General features: G+C 37.1%; 2 protein-coding genes across 2 annotated transcripts in view; both read right to left on the minus strand.

Annotated features, from left to right (window-relative positions):
- fbxl17 (F-box and leucine-rich repeat protein 17) overlaps positions 1–15557 on the minus strand; it is a 243863-nt gene that overhangs the window by 182518 nt on the left and 45788 nt on the right. The window lies entirely within an intron of this gene.
- LOC103470127 (intracellular hyaluronan-binding protein 4.L) overlaps positions 2734–15557 on the minus strand; it is an 86958-nt gene continuing 74134 nt past the window's right edge. Inside the window, exon 8 of the mRNA XM_081610731.1 lies at positions 2734–2868. Within this exon, the coding sequence (XP_081466857.1) occupies positions 2749–2868 (120 nt within the window). The 3' untranslated portion in view covers positions 2734–2748. The remainder of the gene's footprint in view (positions 2869–15557) is intronic.

Consider the following 15557-nt stretch of genomic DNA (forward strand, 5'->3'; position numbering starts at 1 on the left):
CTTCTTCGTATTGATGCAGTTACTAGAAGCACGAAGCAGAAGTTGGCAAAAGCTGAGAGAATCACAAAGCCAGCAACAGACAGCTTTGCTTCGCTCCCTAAAGGGAACAGCACTTTCCAAAGCCTTCAAAGTTGAGATGACATTGATCTTGTTGACTGAATGTTAATCCTCACTAAATAAGATCTTTGGCAAATATGATAAACCCCCAGGAGGCATATGGGAATGTGAGAAAGCATCTGTGGGAGGAAAATTATCGACCATTATTCGGGGCTTTGTGTTTCACACTTTAAACAAAAGTAATTCAAGATATGCCTGACATCGAGTTTGTTTAGCGGTCCAAGCCTAGTTGTCCACTTTGGAATGACTCCCAGTTGTTTTGTGGTTTTACATAAATCAGGCACATTCCAGAAGATGCCCTGACTGCAAATCCTGCATTCAGATTTCTACATTTGTGTTAGCATTGAGTGATGCATTGTTTAATGCTAACTTTATAGTAAAGTTAATTAATCCAGCTATAATTACAGCAACATTAATTTGATCTTCCATTCCATTCTACAAGCTCTGCTCTTTAAATGAGCTAAAACGGTTTGGCGCTGGTGCAACATATGTTCTCTCACATGTAGTGAAGTTAGGTTTCCATAGCAATGCAAAAGTCACCAGTTATTTTCACAGACATAGCAATATAGAGCTCATTACAAAAAAAAAACAGCTAAAAAGCTAAAAAACGGAGCTCACACAAAAAAAGTTGCATTGCACTTTGGATATTCCTATTTTATTCTGTGGATGAATAAAGGGGAGATGGAATATGTACAAATGGATGGACAAATGAACAACATGTAGGTGACAGATCCAGGTCTCAGTGACTCCTGTAAAATGCTCTGAGAGAACCAAGAAGCCTCTGTATATTTTGTTTTAATGTGCTGTTGCCATTGGCAATGCATTCTTAGCATGTAATTACAAACAGTAACAGTAATTCATTTAAGAGCCTTAGGGATAAAAAGCAATAATTTAAAGAACGCCAGCCAGTGAATTGTTAGTCACATATAAATGCTTAATGTGTTTGTTGTGCTTAATTTTTCTCATATACCAGATATTCCCTGATCCCAGCCTGCAGTTAATTATTTTGAGCCGTCCAAACTGTACACAAATAACCAAGTGAGCCAGAGCTACATACAATAACAAAATGCAAACAATCAGGTCATTTATAAAGATGTTGGCATAAAAGTTTAATGATTGAATTAATCAATTACAAACATATCCATAAAAGTGGGTCTGACACATATTATGCACTATGTACATCTATTGTTTGTACGATGTCAAATAATTTGGATGGTTAGCAAAAAAGAGATGACAGGAATCAAATATCTGTTTTCAACATGAAAGTCACATAATTACAAATCCAAGTGTCATGAATTGCCACAGCCCACTGTTTGGGGCTGAGCATCAGCCCCAAACAGTGGGATTCACTTCCTGAAAAGTGAATCCCACTTTTCAGGAAGTGGGATTCAGGAATCCCACTTCCTGAAAAGTGGAACAGATGTTAGTGCCCAAGATGTTGAATATTGGAGTGTTAAATAAAAGAGGAGTAAAAATTGACTTTTGCAAGTGAAATTGTGGAAATTTTAAACCAAAATAGAGAAATTTCATCAGTTTCCAAAACCATGCATCGTTGCAAAGTAGTTTTAAGTCATACTTTAATTCACATGCATTATAAATTACAAAACATATGTTTGCAAATAAAACAAAACAAGTCAAATATTTTCCAAGGGGATTGCACTATAGCTAATATGTGACTGACTGGGGCTTTCTCGATAAAAATAAAAATGCTTTAAACACTTTTGCTTCTTTACACAATTTCACCTGCAAATATATAAAAAATAATCAGCCAACTGAAGATTTGATTTATATTTAGCTTTTTCAGTATTGCAAGATTCACACAAGGCTTGGTATTCCTAGTAGTTTTCTGAAATATATTTCAATAGCTGCAGTTTAATTTTAGATGAGAAACAAATTACTGTTGCTCTTTTTGTTATGATCAAATGTCTAATGTGGATCTGGAATGTAAGCAAACAGCATCCCTACATAAACAAAGGCACGGGCAACCTACATGGCAATAAAAAGTGAGAATTTCTCAAAAAAAGTACCCACTGGACACACACATGCATCCTAAGGCGACTTAATTTACAAACATACAACCGAATGGAGAAAAAGTGACAGCTGCAGAAGAAAACATACAAATCCAAAAACTAAGTCTAGTTTTGCTTCCAGACAAATAAAGAGATGCTGGATATTCATGATAAACACTTATGGCTTTAGAACACCCTTCAATCCTGAAGCATACTACAAAGGATTTGTGATTCAGCAATATCCGCTAAAAAAAGAGAGAGTGCTATGAAAACAAGTGCATCGTATGATGACAAAGTCCAAGGTAAGCCTGTTCACAAGCATCAAGTTGCAGATAATAAGCTGCATGTAACAGGACCATTACCTTCCAAATTACTGCTCAACTCAACAATTAATGTCCAAGAGTTTAACGCAAACCCAACCCATTACCATGCCTAATGGCTGCAGAAGACCACCGAGTGTTTATGCATGCATATGTGAGATGGACTGAGACTGAACGGCAGCGAGGGAGAGACAGAGGGATACATCAGTTGTAAGATAATTAGCTCTTCACGACCACAGATTGCTATAGGGATTAGTGTTAAACCTTTATTCACTGCCATATTACCCACATCAATGCTCATTCTATGAGAGCTGGGTCGCACTCAGTGCGGCCTGCATAATAAACGCGCCTACAACAAGACCTGGGGTGTTATCAGACCTCAACCCAACTGCTGTAAAAATGGAAAACTGACCTTTTGTGTTCTTTTCTCTGTCACACTGACGCAATCATCACATCCACTAGATTTCTGCAAAGGCTGTCAGAGAACACTTATTCCCTTGAGTGAAAGAAGGTTCAACCAGAGGGAAGATGAGATCAGAAGTGGAAGAAAGCAGAATGAAATGAAAGTAGCAAAAACAAAGAAGAGGAAAAACAGACAAGGAGACACAGAACGAAGGTTTCCTACACATATTTGTCAAAACATTGCATCTTTTCAGGCTTAAAATTGTAATGTTCTCAAATGTTTATGATTGGCTGCGGGACGGATGAAAAACAATGATGAATGTGCTAAAAACTATGGAATGAAGTCTGGAAAAACAAATATTTTTCCATACTGGTTTCTTTTCCTCCCATTCTTCCACCTAAGTTGCTAGAGCAGAGAGAACTGAAAACTCATGTACTTTTTAGATCCCAGCATGGAAATAACCAGCGAGGCTCCTTGGAGTTCTGCTGTAAATCCAGGAAATAAAAGTCAAGACAGCTCCAGTGGGAACAGGACTCTGTTTTAACACACACTCGTGTGTACACACACCGACTTCCAACAGGTAACTGAGCAGTCAACAGAATAAAAAGGAGAATGTGCTGATAAAAAAAACGGCAACACGTCTGCTGCATAGTTGCCGTTGAGATTTGAATCTGTGGATGTTTCCTGGCTTGGCACGAGTCATTTCAGCAATGCATGATTCGAGGTAGCCATAGGGCAGAAATGAGGAATACAATTCAAACTGAAACAATAAAAATGAATGTCATTATTTGTCATGAGAAAGGAAGAAAATGTGTTTGTCGACAGTATTAATCTGAGCAGAAAGAAAAACAACCCCTCAGAGTTACAGTTTCCTTATACAAACACAGACACCGTAGTTTCTCTTTTTTGCTATATTAAAACGGCGCATCATAAGGAATTGACTTATATCTTGTAAGTGCATCTATGAGGACAAACACTGAAACATTCATCCTCAGGCTTCCACCTGTTCCCATCCTTGTAGAGATAAAGGACAGCAGAATGGAGGACGGAAGAGCATCGCATTCAAAGCAGCATCAGAGAGATACATAAACATTTTACTTCATAGGAACGTCTGCCTCAGAGGCCGCTCAGCAGGTGCTGAAACAGACATGACGTATCTAAAGTAACATCTGCAATATGGTAAAGGACGGCGACCAAGCGAGTCTTTGGTTAACGCATCACTTAGATAACTAAAGCATAAACATAAAAACCTATATCCTGCTTAATACATAATACAGCTTTGTTTACATACACTCATCAGTCTAACTTATTATATATTTAGAGCTTTAAGTTATTTACGTGACCTGTTATTTTTACATGGTAGCGATTACACAGCATGCATCTTTAATAAATTTTAATTTCTCATCAAATATTAAATAGAGGCTCAAATATGTAGATACATCTCTTCGATATGCCTTAATGTTTTTGTGAGGTTCTTTTGGCCATCAGAATACTTTTATTGTATTTCTGGTGGGATATTTGACCTGAAGTTAGGCTTTCTGATTTGGACCGTTGTCCTGCAGGAACACCAAGTTTTACTTTTACAGCAATTTCTCTTTTTATAGCAGAACAAGGTAGGGGGACTCGCGCCTGATTGTTAGTGTTCATAGCAACTTTCGGTCGACAATGATACACACTGCTGTACTCTTCCCATTATGTATTGATTTGTATCTGACAGTTTTGTTTAGTTTTTAGTATGTTTTATTGTTTTTTAACTTTGATACTTTGTCTTTTACTTTTTATACTTGCTGTAACATCAATTGGCCATTGGGGCAATGAAATTCCAGAAAGTTTGACTTTGGTCTTCTCTTACAGATTTGACTGTGTCCTCCTTGTGTGTCTCACCCTAAGATAATTTAGTTTACAGCAAAGGACACAGGATAAACCTCAACAGTAAAATGAAAAACTAAATCCCCTCAGCATATATCTTACTTGCTATCTAAAAGTCATTCAGGTGTTGTTTTAACCCCATAAACATTTAAAAAGTTTATTTTCAGTTTTGTAACATTTTCTTAAGTATCCTACAGAGAGAGCACAAAGGCTGCCACACCCTGATCATCTACCATCTCCATTCATCTATCCATAAATCAATTCATACATTACAGACAAAATAAAACATCAGGGACGCTACTATAGACCTATGAAAGTGGGAGTTGTGCTGATGCATCCCACAGATCATTAACAGTTAAAACCACCTTGAGGCAAAGTTGAAGAGAGCAGAGGAAGAGGGAAATGAAGAGGGAGAAATGAATACCAGAAAAACTGGAAGAGAGACTGTAAAACATTCAGGAACCAAAAGAAGACAGTTGCAGAAAAAAAAAAATGTAAATGTATTATTAACAAGCATTCCCTGCTGACTGTGGGATCAACAAGTGCAAAAACTCTTGCTCAAACGCATGCGAGTCAAACAGACAATGCCAGTGACTCAGCAGGCCTGGGTAATAAGCAGGGTGCCTTTAATGCAGAGAAGGTAAAGCCTTTGAAGTGAGCAAAATTCTCCAGGTCATGTTTTACAATGAACACATCCCTAAAACAAAACCACACACGCAGAAAGACTTGCTTAGCAGATAGGCCGACAGATGCATGCACAAATTCACAGAGGATAAAACCCGGGCTTGTTTTCTGCATGGGCAGAGAGCTTAGTGAGGCAAGTCAGTACAGTCTGAATCCAAGTTCTGAAACATCAAACAGTCACACCCATGTGGTCTGCTTCTCGCGTCTCCCTCATCAGCTCAGTTTCTGAGGCAATTTCTCTATGAACCGAAGAGACGGGGCATGCTGGGTACTGCCCTATGGGGAAAGACCGGCATCCTGGAACTGAACAAATGAATCGCAGCAGCTAGTGATGAGCACATAGACAGCTGGGGTCATCCTCCTCCATTGCTTCACCTGTCCAACACCATTAGGCCCATCACAGAGGAGAAAGATCCAACAGCAAAGAGAAATGCAACCTTTTTCTAGAGTTACACTCAACGCCGTAGAGAGATATCATCAATAAGACAATCATTTCACACCATTTCATTCAATGCTACCAAAAAATCAGGCTAAGTCTTTTAACAGTTAATCTGTAATGATAGAGCTGCACAATGAAAAACCAGGTTCAGCTATGTCTCATGTTTTGAATGATTTAAAAAAAGTGTTGCATAATTTTGAGCTGAACATTTGTTTCTGATTCCATCTAAAAAGCCTTTCACACCAGAGCCAATTTGAACGATCCCTAAGAGTTTGCTTTATTTGACCCAGTGGTCGTCTTGCTGGTCTGATTCCCGAAACATAGGAAACCAAATGCTGAAGTGCTTTGATCACAATATTTAGGAAGCCATGTTATTCCATATTCTATGCATTTATGCTGTACACATCAACAACATATTCAACAAGTTGTATTCCAACTACTCATGATACCCAAAATCTACCCTAAATTATTAGAGTTATGAACATCATAAGGACAAAAGAATAAAAGAACAAATGTAATGTGTGAATATGTCTCATTCAGATGGTCTAAATCCAGCAGCTTATGCAAGTTTTTTTCTTATTTGCATGTTACAGTCATGTGTAATTTGGCCAGCATAACTAGCTGTCGATAATCCCACGCAAACCATTTAATGGAAACAACATTGCAACAGTTAAAATCAAATTTGTTTTGAAGCCCGACAAAAAAAAATCCAGTTTATTCATCTTGGCTAGGTCACACTTAAAATTAGATGTTCATGCATAAAAATAATTTGTTTTGGTTGGGTTACTGGTATCAAAGAATGTCCATCCATCCTGGTTGCTGTAATTGGGCAAATGTGGACTAGCTTGGTTTTGACATTGCTCTCCAAATCCTTGTTTCCTTAAAATGTTCCAGAAGCGTCCTTTATCAACAAAATCTTTAATTCTGCCACCATTTAACAACTTAGACATTTCTGTTGGTCATCTTATGTATAATATGATTTTCTCATATTTCATCTTCACTACAAATCTTTTTAAATGGTCATAGATGCTATTTTTAAAAGTATATTCCATAGTTTTAGTAGTAGCTGTGGGGTAAATTTAGCATCATTCATCTTTTTTAATGATTATATTTTTGTTTTTGTGTTTCTCTTAACTTATAGAAATCATTCAGTTGTTTAAATATACATCTTTTTCATATTGTTTTTTCTTATAATATCTGAAGTGTTCATTCTGGTGTTGATCCTAAATACATATTAATGTTTTAAATAAGCAGAAATATTTGTGTTACCTTTATGTGTAATAAAGTTTGCTCAATGCAAAGTCAACAGGTTTCACTTTTAGACTAAATTTGAGGCTTAGTATTGAATTGTTTAGATTATATTAACTGTTTTAATAAACTTAACATTCTGTAATCATGAAATAATAGCTGAATTAAACTGAACGGTGAAATGTACCTGATAAAGTCATAAGTATATTGCTCAGCAGCCACACAGGACATGAAGGGTAGAAATGTGCAAATACAAAAACAGATCCAAGGATCAGCTGTATGGTTAAAGTCCCATGACAACGACAGATTGTTTTTGTGCACCTTGCACCTCGAGGACAGCTTGGGTGCAAAAGGAAGCAAGAGACTAAAACAGATATTTGCATTCAGTCTCTCATGCTAATACTCCCCGATAGACGTGCTGAGGTTTGTTGTCATATCATCCCTCCTTAAGGATTAAATCTTTAACCCTGAAAAAAAAAAAACTGATTATTTGCTATGACTAATGAGAAGTATTAACAAGGAGCCATTAGGGTTATTGCTGTACTTCATTCTCTAATGTTTCATGCTTCAGGGAGAAGCTTAAATGAAATAAAAAGTGATGCCTTGTTTCATTGGAAAAAGAAAACTGAACATAAAACGGCTTAGGGTTTTTTTTTTCCACTTGAAGGCAACTCGTGTTCAAGCCACCTGGTGTTTGTATTTTCTGTTCATTTACATTAAATCTCCGCCTCCCCAGCTTGGCTTACAGAAACAGATGCTCCATTTGTCCTACAGCCTTCATTTCACACCCCGTTTCCTTCTTATTTTGGGCTCTTCTGGGGGCTCCTAACCCTCTAATCAGCACGGTAACAGGACAGCGATACAGTCTTGGTCCCTAACCAGGTGTCGGACTGATCAGAGCTACAAAAAAAAAAATTAAATTGGAAAAGAAGGAGGGGAATGAAATGAGCAGAGGAAAGACTGGAGCGCAGAGAAATGATGAATTATCAATATGCTGTGAGCAAATGGAAAATGATTATTTCATGGTGACTGTCTGATGTCTGATTCTGAATTGTAATGGTAAATTATTAATTTTCCTCAACAGATTAATATTTCATGAATGAAACAGAAACTGTGATTGAGGTGATTTGAGAAAGAGAATATGGAGAAAGGTCGTGGGGTCAGCCAGAATCACGGAGAGCAGCACAGCATCTCTGTGCATTAATCAAATGATTTTTTTTTCTTCCTTTACGATAAATATAGATGAAATACCCCCACAGAAACTTGTCATCAATCTGGAGGAAATTAAGCAAAAGACAACTTCATTTAGACCAGCGAACAGAAGAATTACTGGGGCAGAAAGGGTTCTTCAATTTAGTGCACCAAGAGAATAACCTTGAACAGGAGCTGGAGACATATCACTGGGGTTTTTACACCTAATTACAGACATCGCTGAGAGCAAAGCACCACTCAAAAAGCACATTAACACTCACATTCAAAGAGGCTTCAGGTACACAATGAAGACCTCATTCGGTACCCTCCTGTGCTTTCTGCCCAAAGTCCTCACATAATGGATTTTCTTTCACACAAAAAAGTTACATTGACAAAGGCCAAATTTGTTATAGATTAAAAACCTTTTACTGTTACTTCTGCTCAGGTTGCTCCAACAATTACATCTCTGCTGAGGAGACTGTCAGGAGATGGTCTATGGCATTCAGCTGAAAGAATGAAGTTTCAGAAAAAGGGTGAGGTTTGTTAGTTAGACGGCGCACAAACATCCCTCGCTCGGGTTTTCATCCGTCTTCATTGCCGGTGGAACAAATGTGAGCTACTTTAGTGTTATTGAGAACACAGAAGGGAACACAAACACCTCGGAGAGAGCAAAGACGAAGGAAAGAGACGGAAGGAGGCAACAGAAGATCAGAAATGAACACAGGAAAAAAAAATGTTCAAGCAATTCCAATGTGAACCACCGAGAAATTGAAGGAAACTACTAAAAGGTTGCATAAATACAATTTGTAAAAATGGAGGCAATTAGCTCAACAATTTGCCTGCAATGTATGCTTAACATTAGGAACAGATTTACTTTTATAGTTTCTTATATTTTTAAAGATTAGTTAGGCGACCAACTGCAAACATATTCTATTTTCATTTGAATATTTTTTTAGCATTTCTATCAACATGGCCATATGTGAAACAGTGACTGCCGCTTAAATCTAATAACTGGTTTTACCACCCATGGCAGCAACAACGGCCACCAAGTATGTAAAAGAAATAGAAATGAGTCTTTTGGGTCACTCTGAAGGAAGTTTGGTTCTTTTCTTCTTTGCACAGTTGTTTTAGTTTGCATGCATAAACAACCTGTTTAAGTTTATGTCACAGATCTTAATAGGATTTAAGTGCAAATCTTTACTAGGACACTTCAAAATCTTAATTTTCTCTTTCTGGAGACATGCAGAGATTGATACTGATAATTTACAGTCAGTTTCAAACACCCACACAAAATCGACCACCACAGCAACAAAATTGTATATTTTACTCTGAGCTGAATTTGGAATAAATCTTAACGTTACCAAGGAGTTTGTGCCTATTAAGGTTCAACAGGTGTGAATAAAATTGTTTTAACAACTGAATTGCTCAGATTAGGGCTGAAACGATTCCTTGCAAACATGTGTTTGGTTATAGAAGCCATAGCAGATGTTTTCTGCACAATGTTTTTCCAATGGTTTTCTCAAAATCATGAGATGATTGGTGTGTGTGCTAAACCTGACTCCATTCTTCAAATATATATTTGATTAGATAACTTATGAGGGGGGGTGGGGGGGGGAACTATAGCAGAGCTGCTATTTGTAAGCTACCACCTGATAACTTCAGCCTAAACACAACCTTAAATAAAATGATGGTGAAAATGAGGACATCACATCTTCTTTCATGTCCTGGTTATCCAAAAGATAAAAACAGATTTAGAAATTTCATGACGGACTCTAAGCTCTGAGAGCCTATTTGATTTTCACATATTCAGAATATTCTTTGAGGCCTGTGCTAATGCAAATTTGGCAGCTTTGAAAGCCTGAAATCATGAAGCGCCTTGAATTATTCAATATTCTTGCCGCACTTTACCTTCGAAGGTTTTTCATTCTTCCTGGCAGAAAGATTCAGCTCTAAGCCAAACTGAAAGAGGAGCCATCAGTGACGAGGCATTGTCATGTGTTATTGCTCGGCTAAGGACGGGTTTATTACGCACAGGTTTATGTCCTGTTCCTGTTTTACTGTTAAAATATACCTTTGGCAAAACATAAAATTTTACTGTACTTTAGAAGATTTTCAACAGCTCTTTATTTTTATGCCTTCTCATTCAATTATTGCTCTCCCTGTCAGCGTTTGATAAAATTTGGCCACTGCATGATGCTGCCATGCAGTTAGTGAAGCAACAATTGATTACAGCTGATTTACTGTTGCAGGAATTAAGTTGCAAATTGAAACTTTAGTCAGGTTTATGTTAGTTGAATTCTCAATTCTTTTTTCAAAATACAGAATAAAGTCCAGAACTAATTTTGCAGTTACACTGAAATCATGAAGTCCATAGGTCATCAGTGTGTTTTAAGGTAAGGTTTTATTTATATAGCACATTTTCAGCAACAAGGCAGTTCAAAGTGCTTTACATGAATTAGAAGTGAATGCAAACCAAACAACAAAACCAAAAGAATGGTAACAATAAAAGAAGACTGGAGTGGTATAAAATTATACGATAGTTCTCCATGTTTGATTCTTGTTTAGGGTTACTATTGGTAAGTATAAAACTAAATGTTGGTTCCAGTTGTTCTGGGTTGCTAAATAGATGGTATTATCCAAGTTTGCTCAAGATTTGTAAAGTATCAAGCTAAATCTTGGTTCTCCGTGGTTTTATGGTAATTGATATGTCAAATTCAGACGACAAAAAGAGGAAGCTGAAGAATAGAAGAATAGAAATATTCCTTTACTGTCCCACACCTGGGAAATTCAGGTGTAGCAGCCACATCTCTAAGGTAAACTAAAATATTCAAAGAAGGTAAGAAAAAGAAAAAGAAAAAATAACTGAAAAATTTGCAACGTAAGAAAAATAATAATGAAAAGTTATCAAAACAGCCACTGTCTGTTTAAAAGACACATGCATGTCAGTATTATTTAAGAACATGAGTTAGCAAGTGAAGTTTAGGTTGTATTTCTTACATACTTGACTGAATTTTTTCTACCACGGCAGGACTTTAAAAATAAATGTTTGTTTTGAGTAAAAACTGCATTTCCCAACCAAAAGCCCTTGTTCAGCCACTTCTCTCATATATACTGAAAAAATGGCCAGAATTCCTTCACCGTGCTACAAACCCTTTCAGATCAGTGTGTGGATTTCCCTCTTCCATATCCTTCTGGCAAAGTCACTGCTGTATCAGTTCAGCCATCTTTGGATATGTCATGCTTTATGCTGCTTTACAAGGATTTAGGGTATCGAGTTAATGCGAGGCCACACAGGGCTCTACATAAACTGTATACTGATCATCTTTTTTGCAGTATCTGGGCTGTATCATTAAATAAAACATTTTAGAAAAAAAATTACAGGCTGTTGCCTTTCATTGTTATTTTGTTTGTTGCTTCCTCAGGTCGACTCAACAGAAATGTGTTAAAATAGTTTCAAGTATTGTGGAAATTCCACTTTTTACAAGATTAAGATCAAAAGTAAATTTTACACAGACTGACCCACAATTAATTCATGTTCCAAGTTTAAAATCTGAAAAAGCTGAGCAACGTAAAGTTAAACCAAGATGAACTAACTGAAGCTTATTGGTACATTTTAATTGCAATAAAAATTGTCCAAAGTTATTAAAAGCTACTAATGTTAGTAGATAAAGGTTTGCAGTAATTACCGTATTCATTCAAATATGCTCCCAATTCTAGAAAAAAAAAATTATATCTGCTTCTTTCCACAATGTTGGAAAACCCATTCATTAGCAAAATGATTGCATTTTGTGCAACCAGTAGTTTAATGCTTTATTCTGAAATTTTTAGAAGGAAATGATCGCAAATACGTAACAAAAATTATTTTATGAGTGAATATATTAAAAGCTGAATAAAGAAGTAAACTGTGAAGCTCTGCGTATAAAGTCTGAAGGGCTAAAAAGCTGCTATGTAAGAGTAAGGCATTTACAGTAACCGTAATTCCTCACTATTTTTCAAAGTGAGAATACAAACAGGGAATGGGGAAATTTTATTTTTTTAAAAGAAAGAAAAAAAAAAGCAGGTGTAAGAAATGCACATTGAGATAACAGGTGGGGGGGGGGGGAAATGACAGAATAAAAGACTTGCGAAACAAACAGAGACGAGCAAAACCAGGAGAAATTACAGTGTGGGAGTAATCAGAGGCTAAAAGCTTTCCCCCGCTGACTCAAAGTGCTTTTGGGAAAAGGCAAATAGCGGGAATAAAGGGATGTGAAAAATTAGTGGAGCAACACCAGGAGAGTGTGTGACAGCCAAGGCTGAGAAAGCCAGTGAAGGCAGGAGTGGGAAAAAGGAGAAGAGAGGGAGAAAAGTAAGTGAGTGATTGAGGCGGAGGGAAAGAGTAAAAGGAGGGAGAGAGAAAATGAGCTTCAAGAACTCCAAAGGGGCTTTCTGTCCATTTCTGCATCATTCTGTCCTATTAGTACTGCTCTTCCGGCTGTCCAAACACCACTGAAGCCTAATAAAGACTGAACTTAGTCTCTCACACAACCACAGTGATGGTCTAAGATGGCTGGGAGGGGGAAGGGGGGGTCGCCTTTCCATGGGGCTTTTAAAAATGACCTCCAAACACAGTGGCCTCACTCCGCCAAGAGCTCGGAAACTTTAATAAAGACCATTTGGGGTTTTTTCTGTGATTCTGCAAACGGGTTTTTTGGCAGCCGTACCTCCATTTTCCACCGATTTTGAGCAGAATGGGCCAGCAGAACTTGAAACGGCTTGGAAAGGTCTTTCTGGATGCGTGGAGGTGGTGTCAGGGAGAATGCTGTGCACGCGCAGCCTTGTGGGAAGACATTCTTAGCAGATAAAAACGGTTATGTGTACTTCCAGTAAGGTGTCAAATGGACATGATTAAAAATAATTTAGAGTTGTGGAAAATAAATGAACTCAAAAAAGCAGAAAAAATGAAGGCGAAGTCAATAACTGGGCAGTAACACCAGCGCAAGTTCCAGGTAGCATCTAAAACTTCCCTAATCATTGTATTAAACACTGAGGTAACTTGCTGGGCAGCATTAAATTTAATGTGGCAACAAAGTGCAGCTGTTCACCTCGTTAAACTTTTTTTTATAACATTCACTCCCCTAATATTGGAGCTGAGAGGGAGCATCAGTTATGGTAAAAGCCTGAGAGAGGGAGAGTGAGGTGAAGTATTGCAGATGGCTGCAAAGGAAGTCTTGTTTTTAATCTCCATCAAACAAAATCATATATATATAAAAAAACAACAACATTTGTTTATGAAAAAAAAATCATTAAATGGATTTATGCAAGCATCGATAAAACAATTTTAAAAAAGGGATGCATATTGAAAATGTAAATCAAAAGGCATTTTGAGATGCTCTTCGAGATCTGACTTTCCTAAAAGTGAGCAGCTGCAACTTTGTAACCAAAACAAACAAGGACAGAGATAAATATGCAAACCGGTGGGTCACATTTTAAGTCTCGAGTAAGGCAGAAGAGGGCATCTCAGCGGGATTTTCTTTTTTTTTTTTCATACATCAACCAAATTATAGACATGAAAAGGAAGAGAAATGGAGTTGAGATTAAAAGTGTGAGACCAGACGCTGTGTTATTCCCTTTATTCCCCGTGCAAAACTCTCATCCTCAAATCAATTACTCGGAGGTGGATGGAGGAGAGCTTGAAAAGCGAGGCAAGTGGAGGAGGAGAGGAGCACTTCTGCCACTAGGTTCAAGAATCACATTAGAGGAGCTGTTAAAGTCTCACTGTGAAAAATGTTCTCAAAATTAAAATCAAAATAGAGACAGTAACTCAACAGCGGTGTTAACCCTTTCCTGTCGCATTCAACTTTCCTCATCATCCAAAGCATGCTTCAGACTCAACAGCAACTCTTGCAAAGATGTGTAAAAATGATTAAAAGTGTAAAAACCCTCATTATTTTATTTTGAGCACATTTATTCAGTGGATAAAAAAAAACCCCTAAGAACCAGTATGTGCTACATGTACTGGGACACCTTCCGTTTATACTTTGCGGATCTGTCCAGATGACAGAAGGGGATACAAACTTTAATAAGTTTAAAGCATACAGAAAGGCAGAACATATATCTCTCCAGATTGTTCAAAGTCCCAGATTCTCCCTCACACTCTGTCACACCATATTTATACCACAGGGAAACAGAAAGTCACAGATTACAAATTAAAAGTTCCCCAACAACCCGATCAACTTAAAACAAGCCAACTGAAAATTCGGTCCAAATAAGTAACTAAGAAATCCATAATTTTTTATTTAACAATATAGCTATACTAATATTGCGATTCTGATTTAATATACTGTGTATCTCTAATCAGAATAATCAATTTTAAATTAGCTTGGTTCAGTTTATTCATCTAGTACCAAGTTAGGCAAAATAAAATCTGTGATTTTAATAAGAAAAATCTCAAGTAATTAACACTCAAAGTCAGGCCTGAGGGGCTGGTATCCTCTTAATAAATCAATGCAAACAAAAGAAGGATTGAACTAAATTTCTACACTCTGAAGACAATTTCAGTCTGACCATTTCTAGCCTAATAGTTTGTGTTTATGAAATGTCTTCTGTAGATTTCATAAACCCTAAAGAACATTAAATATCTGAAACTGTGTCAGACTGATTTTAAAAGTTCAACTTTTCAGATTTTATTAAACCATGAGAGTCTATCAACCCTTTTTTTCTGAGCTGTGTTTTTATATCGAGGAACATTATGAAGACATCAAAATCTGTTCCAACTTTCCCAAAATGGAAAAGCTGCAAGGGGGAAACCTCAGAGACCACACAAATCCCACACTTGCTCACATCATCACAAAAAGGTTGCTGAGGTGATCACAGAACTGATGTGAAACTATAAATACCTAAACCCATCAGTCGCAGAGAGAATGCTGAAAATACCGTCGACGCCGCTGAGACCGTAAGAAGTATAATTGAGCCTTACGGGTGCATAACGTGCGGGTTAAGGGCTCTGTATGACGTGGGTTTTTTTTTTTTTTTTGGGACATGGACCATATGTGCTCAGTAGAGGGTGAACGAGACAGGAGTGCATGACCACAAGAGTGGATTTAGGAGCACAGATTGAGAAACAAAAGAGAGTAAATGTTAAAGAACGCTCAAAAATTCTCCAACAAATAGTTTCAATTAAAAAAAACACATTAGTAAATGAAAACCATCACTTATAAAAAATTGTTTCTTCACTCGTTAAGTCCTCTTCATATCACAGATATATCAGAATTTTTTCTTTTTTTTTTTCAACATTC

This window comes from Poecilia reticulata, chromosome 9, assembly GCF_904066995.2.
Source record: "Poecilia reticulata chromosome 9, P_reticulata-male-v2, whole genome shotgun sequence".
Classification (NCBI taxonomy): domain Eukaryota; kingdom Metazoa; phylum Chordata; class Actinopteri; order Cyprinodontiformes; family Poeciliidae; genus Poecilia; species Poecilia reticulata.